Source organism: Onychomys torridus, chromosome 3 (genome assembly GCF_903995425.1).
Source record: "Onychomys torridus chromosome 3, mOncTor1.1, whole genome shotgun sequence".
In the NCBI taxonomy this organism is placed as follows: Eukaryota; Metazoa; Chordata; class Mammalia; order Rodentia; family Cricetidae; genus Onychomys; species Onychomys torridus.
This window is the reverse complement of record NC_050445.1, coordinates 97,792,950-97,807,167: the sequence shown is the minus strand read 5'-3', so window position 1 is coordinate 97,807,167 and position 14,218 is coordinate 97,792,950. Positions and strand designations below refer to the sequence as shown.

At 42.4% G+C, this 14,218-nt stretch overlaps 1 protein-coding gene across 1 annotated transcript; it reads right to left on the bottom strand.

Annotated features, from left to right (window-relative positions):
* Window positions 1–721: 721 nt before the first annotated feature.
* LOC118580350 (histone-lysine N-methyltransferase SETMAR) lies at window positions 722–13,881 on the bottom strand. The gene is made up of 2 exons (XM_036182003.1): window positions 13,683–13,881; window positions 722–2,151 (listed from the first exon to the last, which is right to left on the bottom strand). The coding sequence occupies exons 1-2, from the start codon at window positions 13,836–13,838 to the stop codon at window positions 1,348–1,350; spliced, it is 960 nt and encodes a 319-aa protein (XP_036037896.1). The 5' UTR covers window positions 13,839–13,881; the 3' UTR covers window positions 722–1,347.
* Between the last annotated feature and the right edge of the window lie 337 nt (window positions 13,882–14,218).

The window sequence follows — 14,218 nt, the reverse complement described above, 5'->3', positions numbered from 1 at the left end:
AAACTCTGATATGCTCATAGCACCTTTACTGAGGTAGTTCCCAGACAGTTCCCTTACTTCTGATGGACGACTAACATCCCATGATTTACACTGGAATAGGGTGTTATAAATAATATGTCTTTTTAAAGCACAAAGCCTCCCTGTAGTATGATTTATATGTACTACAGAAATCAGTTTCTTCTTAATAATATACTGTAATATAATATTGTATATATCTATATAATCTATATATAGAATGAACCTGATTATTAAAACAGCTGTCTTATTTATCTTGTGGTACATTGGCTGGAACCAGGAGCCTCTGCAAGGTAGGCATGTCCTCCACCACTGAGTTATATTCCCTAGACTGTAGTTAACTATATTTTTATAACAGCCTGTTTTAAGGAAGGCAGTCAGAGGCCTTTGTTCTTTCAGAAGTTTAACTGGAGTTCTTCAACTCCCATCTGCTTCTATGATGTTGACAGGGTTATTTTTATGTTATTAATAAATGAAGGAGTGAGGTTGTTTGAGGTTTTGAAACCTAACTTCATAAGCTCTGGGACACAGCCAAGAGTGTAGTCAAAACTTTACAAGAGGGTTCCTTTTCTGACCTCATTATAAATGGAAATCATTCTCATGGTTGTACTTCATAATTGTTGGTTGATTATTAGGTTTTAGCAGGTGATAACATCCTTCCTCCTTAATTCATGTTTAGAAACAATAAACAAAATCAGGAGTCAAATAGACATAAAAAACCAGCTTTATTACTGAAAAAAAAAAACCTGGCTAAAAAGCAAGGCTGAGGTCTTCTCGAATCATCAGGTTTACTCAAATGCAAGGCAATGGTGCCTCGATATCATAGGTCTCACCTACAAGTACTGGTCAGGACTAGCAGCACTTTCTATAGTTACAGGTAGCTTGTTGATTTGCTCTGTATGACCCTTTCCCAAGGTCATCTTGGATTTTGGATGGCTACTCCAACTTCAACCATCAAGTATGCATTCTGGTTTCCAAGAAGAAATACAAAGATGACACAAAATGATTCATTATTTTCACTTGTATCCTGCTAGTTTGAACATAGTCATTTACCCACATCTAACTATAAAAGCAAGTATTCTGGAGAAAGGGTACAGCTGAACATTTTACAGCCTGGGCCACATTCTTGAGTTGAATTTAGGCAGCCTGGCAGAGGTAGGGCTGGGCAACACCTGGTCTTTTTACAGGGATGAGCAAGATGCTGAATACAAGGTACACTTCCCTTGAGGGTAGGTTGTTTGCCAGAGAGGAAGTAGGATGCAGATGGTCACTTAATGCTTGATTCCTTCTGGTTTATGTTCACAGAGATGCTGGCAGGCAGGACCTCCCTTCCTAACTGGTGTCTGGTTTTTCTAAGGGGCAGTATAGTGAACTGTCATAGGGCAAGAAGGTGGCACATGATGGGGCACCACAGTAACAAGGCTTTCTTAGTTGTGGCTTTCTCAGTTGTTCATGATCTTTCCTTTCTTTGTCTTTTCTGCTTATTTGATTAAGGAATCTTCCTGAATAGTCATAAGAGAGTTCTTCTCCTGGCAAAATATCTCTGGCTGCAAAAAGTGCCAGCTTAGGTACCATTGAGTCAATTCGGACAGGAATCATCAACAGGTTTGGTTCGCAAGAATGATTCAGGAATCTCCCAATATTTCCTATGTAGGTAGGGTCAACAAAAGTTTCCATGACCTGTCCATTATGAATGTGCTCCCTGATGGCGATGATGTAATTCGGGTCATGTGTTGTTTGTAGGTGAATTCTTCTCTGTACTTCAGAGTACCCTAAAATCTCCCCAGCATACTCACAGACAAATCTTCCCTTGGGTATAGGTTCCAAGGTCTGAAGTCCCCAGCCCTTTTTATCTGTTTGGAACACCTGGAGACAGAACTGCAGGCCATTCTGGACCACCCTGTTTCTACAGTGTTCACCGCAAGGGCAGAGGACATTGCATTCGAAAACTGGTTTGGCGTACTTTACTTCCAACCCTATGTCTCTGAGGCACAGATTGTCATCATAGTTGTTCTCATGGCGGAGACAGGAGCAAGTGCCAGGGAGACACGGAGTTTTGACACAAGCACACCCAGGGAAGGTTATCTGTGTGGGGTCGATGTCTGCTCCAGGCCCAGCCACATGATCAGGAGTATACTGGAAAAATGAGAAATGCTGGTTAGGGTGGCATTCAGCTATTTCATATGAATGTAATGTATGTAATGCTTTTGATGTGGACGTTTCCTAATTCCAGCATATATGAAATATGACAAAACAAACCTATAAAAACATAACACACTGAAACATGACCCAAGAATATCCTTCCACTTCAATTAATTTTTAAAGATTTATTTTGATTTTTACTTATGTGCTTAGGTGTCTGTATCTGGGGTATGTGTGCTAGTCCCCCATGGAGGTCAGAAGAGGACATATGACCCTCTGGAGCTGAAGTTACAGGTTATGAGCTGCCCGGGGAGTGCTAGGACCCAACTCTGATGCTCTGCCAAACAGCAAGTTCCCTGACCCAGAGACCTCTCTCCAGTCCCAAAAGTAACTTCCAAAATTTTCAAGTTTTGTGGTTTTACAGGAATAAGAAAAAAGAATTTTTTCCTATAATCAGGAATTGAAATCTTTGAAACTTGTTCTGTTTCCCTCATAGTTTTCAATATCAGGAACTGAAACTTTATTATTTTTTAAATCTTCTTATTTTTATTTTTTGGTTTCTTGAGACAGGCTTCCTGTGTATAGTCCTGGCTGTCCGAGGACTCACTCTGTAGATCAGGCTGGCCTCAAACTCACAGAGATCCACCTGCCTCTGCCTCCTGAGTGCTGGGACAAAGGTGTGCGCCACCATCACCTAGCTGAAACTTTATTTTCTATTCTTTGAGAAGTACTTATGTGTAAATGATGAACTGTGATCATAACCCACCTCATTCCAACCCTCTACACCCACCTCCCGGTTTCATGTCCTCCTTTTTTAAATAGCCATTTCGTGCTGCCCATATATGCATGGATGTGGGGCCGTCTCCTGGAACATGGGCACCTGTCAGTAGTCACACCCCAGAGAATGTTTTCCTCTTTCAGCAGCTATCCCCTGCCCACAGCCCCTAAATCAGGGGAGGTGCCTCAGGCCTTCCTGCCCCATCTGTGCTGGAACATTGGCTGGTTGGATCTTGTAAGTCTTCACAGCTAACCACAGCTGCGGTGCATTCGTGAGTGCAGTGGCCACACCGTGTTCAGAAGGCAGCATTTCACAGCTCCCTTCTCACCCTCCAGCCCTTACATCTTCCCCGCCTCCTCTTCTAGGATGTTCCCTGAGCCTTGCCAGGGGTGGGAGGATTGATAAAGATGTTCCATTTAGGGTTGAACACTCATAATCGTTTATTCTCAAGCACTTTGACCAAAAACTACTAAATTTGATGCCTGCATGAAGTTCAAATTATTTTATCCTTATCTTCCCCCCACCCTTTTAGCTTTATCTGATAATATACCATTATGAGTCATTCCAGTTTTTTCCCCTGGGGGGTAAGAAAGTCATTAATGTTAAATCAATCACAGAAATAATTCTAAAATGGAATTTATTAAATAGGTATCAATATATAAATTATAGATGTAGCTGATATGTGTAAAGAAATTCTGTTCTTATTCAAAGACAAAGGGATAATTTGAAACATTCCTTGGTGTTTAAAATGTACCTGCATTTTCAAAACATTACATGTATAAAATATGAAAACACCTCCAATCTAAAATCTCTGAGGAAAGCCTGCTATCTTAATTCTTTCCTTACAGATGTTAAGAAGAACAATTTTAAACCCTTAATGTCTCTCTTAGGACTAGAGAGATGGCTCAATTGGTAGAGTGCTTGCCATACAAGCACAGCTATCTGACTCTAATCCCCTAGAGACATGTAGAAAAGAGTCTAATGTGGCAGCATGCACTGGCCAGGCTAGCACTGGAGATGTGGAGACTGCAGGATTCCCAGGACTCGCTGGCCAGCCCATCTAGCTGATCAGTGAACTCCAGGTTCAGTGAGAGGCCCTGCCTCAAAGAGAGATGGTGGAGAGAAACCTCCGGCTTCTACACACACACACACACACACACACACACACCCTCTTAAGGACCTAACAAGCTTTATGAACAGAAAAATTGTTGCTTTCATGAAACTTTATTTATATCCACCTCTTTCCAAACAGGACTTAATGAGATTGTTTTAAAAAAGGTAAGGTAATGAACAAAAGGCAAACGTGAGGTGTGCCATGGCTTGGGTAACTACCCCTCAAGGGCCTATGTGTTTAAGGGTTCCCTCAGCCTGTTGTCCTATTGGGAGGTAGTGTAACTTTTAAGAGGTGGAGCTAGTAGGAGGGAGCCTGTTTATTGGGATTCACTATTTCCCTGTGTTTATTCTGCTTCTCAGCAGCCATCAACCCTGTACCACATATTCCCACCTTGAAGATCTGCCTTAGCAAATCTTAGCAAAAGGCCAAGAGGTGGGACCAATCAACTGTGGACTGAAACCTACAAATTGTGAGCCCAAAGCAACCATTCCCTTCTATGTATAGTATGTGGAGTGGGGGCAGGGGTAAGACAGCATCTAGCTGTCCTAAAACTTCTGGGAATCCTTCTGTCCCAGCCTCTGAAGTACTTGGATTACCATGCCCAATAACCTTTCAACTTTTTAAAGCTGCTTATCTCAGGTGTTTTGTTACAATAGCAGAAAGCTGACTAATCCAGGGTGAAAGAAACGTGTCCAGTGGGCTTAGACACAAAATGTGAAGCAGAAACACAATGAACAATTGGCTTCACCTGGAATCAGTCAGTTGAAAGAGGGTGTATGCTTAGACATGAGTCTTGCACTGTCTCTAAGAAACAATCTCACTATTGGAAACAACACTGACTTTTCTAGTGCAGATACAAGAAAGAAACTTGACCCACGTGTTCTTCCAAAGTGTTCTTTTGTAGGAGGCAGTTCCTGGGGACTGTTTTTATTCTGACTGTTAGTAAAGTGGCATGCCACAGTGCCAACAGAGTTGGGTAAGAGTGATTTTGCAAGGTACCAACTGCATGGCTTTTCATTTGGGGGTAAGGATTTTTACAGGATCCCAAGGGATGCTGGAATTGCCCATCTCTGGTCCTCTGTTAATAGGGTGTCTCCTGGGCCCATCTTCAGAAAGACATTGAACAGCATGTAGTGACACTCCCTGTGGAGGCTTGGTGGAGCTGTGCCGTTAAGTGCAGAAGCCTATACTTTAAAAAGCACAGAACTGGAGGAGGATTGGCATTCCTGTGGAAAGATTAAGAAGGTGAAGAGTGGGAGTCTGGGGTGGGGGCAGGCCAGCCTTCTGCTTAGACAGTGATTCGGGGGTGGGGAGTTAAAGAGCTTCCGCTTGCATTGTGTCTTACCACTTCAGCTGTGCAGGGATGTCCTACAGAGATGAAAGAACTCTCCAAAAAGATGCCCCTGTCTATCAAATGCCGTGAGTGCTGTCTTACCCAGAAGCCACTTTTGGCTTTTTAATGATTCAACATTGAAATGTAAATGGTTATCAAGGCGTTTTAAGAAGTAGCTGTAAAACGAAGATTTTATGATCTTTGTGAAACTTTTCATGAAGAATATTTTTAAACTGATTTGTTCCTCAAGAAGCATATCCTTTTAAAGTACAGCATTAAGTCACTGAACTGGAAAATAATTTTTTTCCCAACACAGATGACTCCTTGTAAAATAAGCCTGACTTACTGGAGTTTTCTAACAAGGAGAGTATTTTTCCCCCTAAAAATTAGTTCTGTTTGATTCTTTCTACTTAAAAATTAAAAATATTTTTTTAGACTATTTTATTTATTTTTGCTGTACTGAAGATTGCACATAGGGCCTCACACATGATAGACAAGTACTCTACCTTTGAGCTGTAGCCCCAGTTCAGAATTTATTATGAAACATTCTTTTATATGATTTTATATATTTTCCTAGCATGTGCAAGGAATATGCTGGGTTTCATCTATAACACTGAGATAGACATAGACATAGGGATAGATAGATGAATATATATAATTCTATAATTAAAATTGTTGTATAATCTGGCAATTCGAGCTCCTTTACTGGGGTTATAGATGGCAGCAAATTCCAAATGAGCCTCAGATATCTTTGAACAGACAATACAGACCTCAAGGTAAATTTCCAGTTTGGCAGGAAGTGTCTCTAACCATTGAGCCATTTTACTAGCCCAGAATAAAAAATACATATGGAATTGTTGACCCTGATACCAGTGATGATTATAAATCATTTTATCTTCATCTTTCTTCATTTTTTCCCTGCATAAAAGGTTAGGAAAATACTACAGAAGAAAAAGATTTTTCTTCTTTAAAACTAACTACAGTGAAGAAAAATCTTCTGAGGTAGGAGAGACAGTTCAATGGTAGAGTTTGCATAGCATGTAAAAGGCACTAGGTTGGAGGCTCCATATTACCAAAACAAAACCCCAACCCCCCCAAAACCTTTTAAAACCAGCTGCCAAATTTAATATATTGTTATGTGATCTTCCATCTTTTCAGAGCTAATTTGAGGTCATCAATCATTAGACATGCTATTCAAATACTTATGTTCAGCAAACTGTTAAACTTCCATGCTGGAAAGTATGTTGTTGCAAACTGGGAGGAGCCACTTGCTCTTACCTGCAATGTATCCAGTTTGTAATACTTTACAAAGTCTGTCTGTACCCTACTCCTTGTTACAAACCTGTGGACCAAATCCATGCACAGGTTACTTAAACCTGTAGGCTGCTTGTGCCTACAGGACACCAAGGACAGAACTGGGCTTTAGTCACAGCAGATGGGCTTTCCCCCCAGCTCCTCCCAGAAATCCCTCCACTCTTGATGCAGGGCTCTGGATGAGGGTTCCAGATGGTTCCGGAAGCTGACCTGGCTACACAGAACATCACTGTTCTTTTCAAGTGTTTGGTTTGGGAGTGCGGGTACAGCTCAGTTGGTAGAGTACTAGGTCAGCATGCAGGAGGCCCTGGGTTCCATCCTTAGCACCACGTAATCCACGGTGGAGGCACACAGCCTCGTTGCCCTCAGCATTCCACAAATGGAAGCAACAGGAACAGAAGTTCAAGATCACCCTTGAAGTTGGCCTCAGACAGCAAGAGACCCCACCTCAAAAACAAAAACACAACCGAGAACAAGAACAACAAAAGTGTTTAGTTTGTGGCCATGCACACCCCCTAAACCAGAACAAAGAAATACACATCTGGGTTACTGACACAAAGAAGGAAGTAGGACTCCTCCACAGAATGCTCAGTATCAAGTTTACCACTTAAACAAAACCTCCTGCCCAGCCAAGTACAGTAAAGGGAAGTAGAGGGGTGAACAGTGTGTTACAGCTCTGAGGGGAAGGGTTTCCCCAGTGCACATGATGCAGCTTTGAAGGGAGAAGTTTCCCCGATACAAGTTTTATAGCTCTGAAAGGAAAAGTATCCTGGCAGTCAGGAGCCTAGCAAAGTCACACTGAACAGCAAACCTCACACAAGAGATTTATTGGGAGAGACACCAGAGGGTGGTTGCCTCTGCTTGGGCAAGAAGCAACAAGGAACTGAGCAGGAGGCAGGCTTTATATAGGCCCTTTTGGAGGCAGAGTTTTCCAGGGTGGGGATTGGTGGGATTTTAACACAAGCCAAGGGATTGGCGTGATTTCCTGCTCAGGGATTGGTGGGTCTTTGGGCTCAGGGACTGGTAGGTTTTGGTGGGTTTTCAAACAAAGAAGTGGGCTTGAACCTTTTACTCTACAAACAGGAAGTGTAGCAGTGAGGCATTACTAGACATCATTAGAATCTTGATACAGACAGTTCTAGGGTAGCCACTTTTGGACATTTCCTTTTTGTGAGGCAATCTTTTCCCTCTGTTGCTTGAGCCAATTTGAAGGATATTTATGTTTCATGCAATCAAGAGAGTCCTGGCTAATACAGTAGGGTGAAAGCTAGGAATGGTGATAGGAAACGGCTAGAAAATGTGGTCAGAAATGTAAATGAACAAAGAACTAACAGGCTTCCAACTGGGTTTAAGATACTGGAACAAACTATATAGTAGTTCAGGCAGAAAAACACACTAACACACAACCGTGGTCAGGAACACAACACCAAGCCACCGGGGCTTCTTAGTGCAGAATGTGGACTGTTCTGGAGTCATATACAGAGCCAGGCTCATATTACCATGATGACTATTGGCAAATGATTTGGTAAGGTTGTAGATCAACAATTACAACAAGGAAAATACTCATATTGGGGGTGGTTATCACAGACTCCTAGGGAAATAATGCTACTCAGGGCCTGGAACTTGCTTTAAAAATATTACCTTCCCTTTACTAGCTATCTGTTCTTTCTATCTCACTTACAAAGGAAAATACAAGAGAGAATCTAAGTAATTACAGTTGGGAGTTGGCATGTAAATTTAAGAAAAGTTAAGCAGGTGTTGTAGTAGGTGGTGAAAAAAATAGGTCCTGGTTGCAAACATATCCAAACAAAAATCCGGGCTAAGAAATACTTTCCTCACATTGGTGACTTATGTTGAGTGAGGAGGGTTAAGAGCTGACCCAGCCCAGACTTCCTTCATTTATCAACAAACACTGCCTTATTAAGTATCTTATGCTTACACTAGGATTTGGAATCAGCAGAAAAACATTAAAGGATAAGAAAGGGACTTTTATTATTCTTGCATTGTCATATGCAAGAGCTAGAGATAAATGCAAAATGATCAGTGCGAAATGATTCCCTATAAGCCACATCCTGGGTAGAGATTCCAATTTTGTTTTCACAAAAAAACTTGAGAGAAGAAAATATAAATAGTAACTATCTTGGAAGCCTCCCCTTGTTCACAGTGATTTCTTCCTTCTCTGAACTAGGCTAGCATGAACTGACTTGGATGTTGAATGGTGTTAAATAGGTAGGTGCCACCATTCAAACCAATGTGTCCAAAGGCAAAGCATGAGTTCTGGGGTGTGTCATGAAGTGTCACTACTACTAATTAGTAGTTCTAGACACACAGCGGACACCCAGTTTGTTATGATTGCTTCACTGTAGCTCTTGGCAACTTCAATCGCAAGTTGGGGCTGTTCTGATTAACATTCTGTATCAAAGTCCCAGAAACTCAAGTACAAGTTTGTATAGTACTGGGATTTTAAGCATGAGCATGACTCTTAAGGAAGTTTCCTGAATCCTAAGGAATACTTGAGGAAGCATTGTGAAAACCTTCCTTCCTTTTTTGGTTGTGTTGAAAATCCAGCTACAAGAAAGCTTGGACTTGGCCTCCAGTGTCACCAGTTTGTTTTTGCTTCTAACAGCTATTAGGAAACTGTGAGCCAGATAATTCTGGTCAAGGCCCAGCTGAGATCTTAAAAATAACGTTTGAAGTTGATCTGAGGGACCTGACAAATGATTAAACCTGACTTAGCTCGAGAAAACCAATTAGTTTATTTTCTCCTTGGCTTTCAACTCTGAGGACGTTAGGAGATGCTGGCTTCTAATGTGAGCATTTCAATGTTCTCTTTTCTCTTTTCACTGCACCCCAAAGCAAAGCAGACATAAAGTTATTTTTACCTTGAGGTTTTCATGCCTTAATGGTTGTGTGGGTCTGTGACGCCAGGGATTGCAGCAAGCAAGCTATTTTGACCTTCTTGTAAGATTCCTTTTATGTATGTGGAATACATGGAAGAAAATTAACTGAAGGTGATCTGGGAGTGTAGGTCAGTGGTGGAGCATTTCCATGGCATATGCAGAATTCTACCCTGCATCCCTGGTATCCATAACACACACACACACACACACACACACACACACACACACACACACACACTCATCCTACACCACTAGTACCACTAGACAACCTGGGCAACCGTGAGGCTTGTCTTGTACTGCCAAGAATGTGGTTTATATTTACTGAGAAGCAGTCATTTTTATGAGAGACTAATAGACCAACATTCTATAAACTCCTCCATCTTGTGAAACTCTTGTGAATTTACCTGTTTTCCAAACCCAGGGTGGCAGACTTTCTTGAAACTCGGCTCTCTATGGCAACCTTCCCCACCCACCCATTATCACTTAGCCAGTCATGACAGACTGAGAGGTTGAGCTACCACCAATGGAGTGAGACACAGCTTAAGTGACCCCTACTCCCCACCATGTGCTGCGCAGCTGGTGTGGGCCATCGTGCACCCTTTTGCAACAGTAAAATTGCCTGGCTGATTTACTTCTACTTTGTTCAGTATCTTGTTTTGTGACACCAGGAATATCCTTTTACAACAGTTTCATTCTCCTGACTTTCATGTATGCCTGCAATGGTTGGTTTAAGGGTCAATCACATGACGACTTCTCTCTTCCCTCTTCCATTGAAAAATAGACAGGTACTTATTTTAATTTGAAAACTATGATTAATACATCAACCCCCCCCCCCCGAGTTGATGCACACTAATGACTGTGAAGATTCTAAAGAAGATTATTTATATAAACCTTTTAATTTTTGATGGTGCAAGGAATCAAACTCAGGAACTTGAGCATAAAACACTCTGTCACTGAGCTACATTCCTAGCAACTGGTTTTTGGAGACAGGATTTTGCTATGTAGTATGGTGATATTTTATTTGTGCTGAAATGTGATTTTATTTGTATGTTAATAAAGTTGCTTGGGATCAGAGCTAAGAGCAAGCTATTAGAGCTAAAAACAAGCCATTAAGCAGAAGTCTGGCCGTGGTAGCACATACCCTTAATCTGATCACATGGCAGGCAGAGTCTGTGTGTTCAAGGACACAGCCAGCTTGGTGACACATGCCTTTAATCTCAGTACCAACCATAGAGACATGGAGGTCTGTATAGACAGGCAGTGATGAGGAAGCCATGTGGTTGGGTTTACAGCCAATGAGAAGGCAGAACAGAAAGTCAATAAAAAAGGCAGGACACAGGAGGAAGGTCTCTTTTCTCAGGGGAAGGACGGCAGCGACAGCGAGGGGTAAGAAGGTGGTCTTAGCTCTTGGCTGCTGCTCAATCTCTGGGATTTTAACTCTGCATTTGGCTCTGTGTTTCTTCTCACTTAATAAGACCGTTTAGAATTACATCTACAGTGTAGCCTAGGATGGCCCTTAGGGATTTAGGATTCTCTTGCTTTTGCCTCCAGAGTGGTGAGATTACAGGCAACAGCCTGGCTAATGAAGTTATTCTTAGTTATGTTTGCATATAAAATACAGTAGGCTAACAAAGAATTACATTGTTCCAACTGTCTTATGGATTGTTCTTAGAGAAGATGGTAAAGAAAATACAATTCAAGACTGGAATCTTATTTGCAGAGCTCACAATACACACACAGACACACACAGACACAGACACAGACACACACACAGACACACACAGACACACACACGCACACACACACACACACACTTCACTCAGTGGCACAAACTGATAAAATCAATACCACTGTTAGTGTTTTGAGGGCAGGGAGTATGTTCTTCTATTCTCTACATCCCAACTCATCACTTGGTATATGTTTAATTCTTAATGAATATCTATTGAAGTTACTTAAGAATGGAGCATTTTTCTTTCATGTTAGATACTTCTAGGTTAAAATAAAAGCAACTGTCTTCTTCGACCAAATGAAGTCATCTTCTAGGCCTTATCTAATACAGAGCCTGGCATATTACAGGCACTCAATGGTTTGATGGATGAAGAAAAACATATAGGTAGTCTTATGAGACATTCTGTAATGTCTGATCTTGAACAAGCGATAAGGGCTCATTGGTACATATAGTGTTATCTACTTGTGTTATTAACAATAAACCATCAGTGCAAATGCAGACATGTATTATTGGCCACAAATCATAATTTGAGAGGACAGTAACTATTGCTCACATTAAAATCTTGCTTTGCCTACTGAAATCTGCTATAGAAGTTATCACCCCATTTGCTACCCACAAAAACCCTAGAAGGGAGGAGGCAGCCCCAATTTGTACTGATAATAGATGGGGGAAAGGTATACAATTTTAAATCCTTTTGACTTTGAAAACAAAAAGCTCAGGCTTTGTGGAACAGCTAAGATGACTAAACCATCATCTAAGACCAACACTCAAGGGCAAAGCTCTGTCGCCAGAATCTTTGGGTACACCCAATTCCTTAGGCAACTTTCAGACCACAGTCAGAGGTTGAAGGTTAGACCAAGGGCTTTGAGGGAGTAACAGCAGTGGGCATTTTTTTGAGTTCTTACAGAGAACTAGAAACAGTAATTCCTAAAGCAGCTATAAAGCGAGTTACTAGTACTTAAACTCTATACAAAAGCTTCCAAGGCTTTGCAGACGTTAACTTACATTTGTCCAAGACCTCTCAGCATGAAGGAGAGACCTCAGCTAAGTTTGACTCTAGGGGCCGAGATTCATAACCAGGTCATTCTTACATGAGAGAGTTGAGACCAGACAGGGAACTGATTTGCTATGACCTGTCAGTAAGTTCTGAGTACAAGGCCAGATAAAAACGCTCTTTCTGAAAAGTCACCCCTCCGCCACATATACTATAGGGAACTGGCATTTTACTGAAAGAATAAGGTAAAAAATCCTTTTAAGGTCTTACTACAGGTTCATAGAAAAATATTAAATTCTGTTCATTTAAGAACCTCCCTTCAGGCCAACGCCTTTTTTTTTTCTTCCGAGAGAAAGAACACGAAATTGGGTAGACAGGGAGGGAAGTGGGCAAGGATCTGTGAGGATTTGGGGGACAGAAGAGTAAGATCAACATATACTGTATGGTATTCTCAAGGAATAAGTCAATCACAAAAAAGGTCAAGAAGCCTGCAGTTTCAGTGAACAACCTTGATGGAACTCATTGGGTCACTCTGTCTCTTACACACACACACACACACACACACACACACACACACACACACACACACACACACACACACACGAGTTGAAGGGGGTAGTAGCCAGGGGGATGAAGGATTCCTAGGAGTGGCAGAGGTACAAAAGAGGATAGGAGTAAAAGAGAAAAGAAAAAAAAGAAAGGATAGGAGTAGTGGTGGTGCATATGATCAAAACACATTATGTGCTTGTGTGACAACGTCATCATGGAACCCATTATTATGTATAATTAGTGTCTGCTAATGAACATTTTTAAAACGCCATAATAAAATCAGATACCCCCTGTATACTAACATGTAAAAAAGAAAAGTATTAGGGAAAATAAAGAAGCCTGTGGTTACAGTCAGTTTGACAACTGTTACCACATGGGGGAGCTATGCGTCTATGTTTCTCGGCTCCTAGGAGAGGTGCCCTAGCGCCCCCTTGCGCTGTGCGCCGCCCTGAAGTCCCTCCCAATAAGGAAGGGCTTAGCCCCGCCCCCGAGCTTGTGAGCGGCCCTTTAGCCCCGCCTCTACATAAAAGGGCGCTGCTCTCCCCTATTGGAGCTCTGAGCTGCTCTCTAGCTCCTCCCCTGGAGGCAGGGCGCAGGCCTCTATTTCCGCCCCTACATGGAAGGGAGCAGGCTCCGCCTGGGGAAATGAAAGCCGCCTTCTAGTCAATCCCTGCACGCACAGCTCTCTAGCCTAGGCCCTAGAAGGCGAGCGCTGGCCCCGCCTCCAGGGGGGAATGTGACAGCTCTAGCTCCGCCCCCACATAAAAAAAAAATGCTCCGGCCCCGCCTCCAGAGTCCCTAGTCCCGCCCCTACCTGGAAAGGCTTAGGTCTGGGCCCCGCCCCCAGAGGCCACACTCGCACAGGAAAGTTCTCCAGGCCGCGCGCTACATCTTGTTCTATCAGGGCCGCAGATTCCGCCTCAGCTGCTGCTATCCCGAAGGAACGTTTCTCCACAGCTTCCGCAGACATTTACAATCTCACTCCGTCTACTAACCTGACCGGCTTGGGCTTCCGGGAGGATGCTGGGAGTTGTGGATTCCGCGGCCCCATTTCCTCATGGGAGTTGTAGTTTTTGTCCCTCACAAGTGGCAGGTGAGGGCGATTCCTCCCTTAGCATTGTTGGGGTGCTTTCGGTCTGGATTCCACTGTTTTGAGACAGATACAAGCCAGAGAACTTGAAATGTTTTAGTTTTTCTGGGGGAACCTTGAGAAGCATGGTCAGATTTTTGAGGGTTTAGTTGTTTGGAGATGCACCTCCTAAGCTGTGGAAGAAATACACATCAGGGTATCTAATGATCTAGAACCTCTGGAGAGGTTGGATGGCTGGTGTTAGGGTCCTCTCCTTGTAA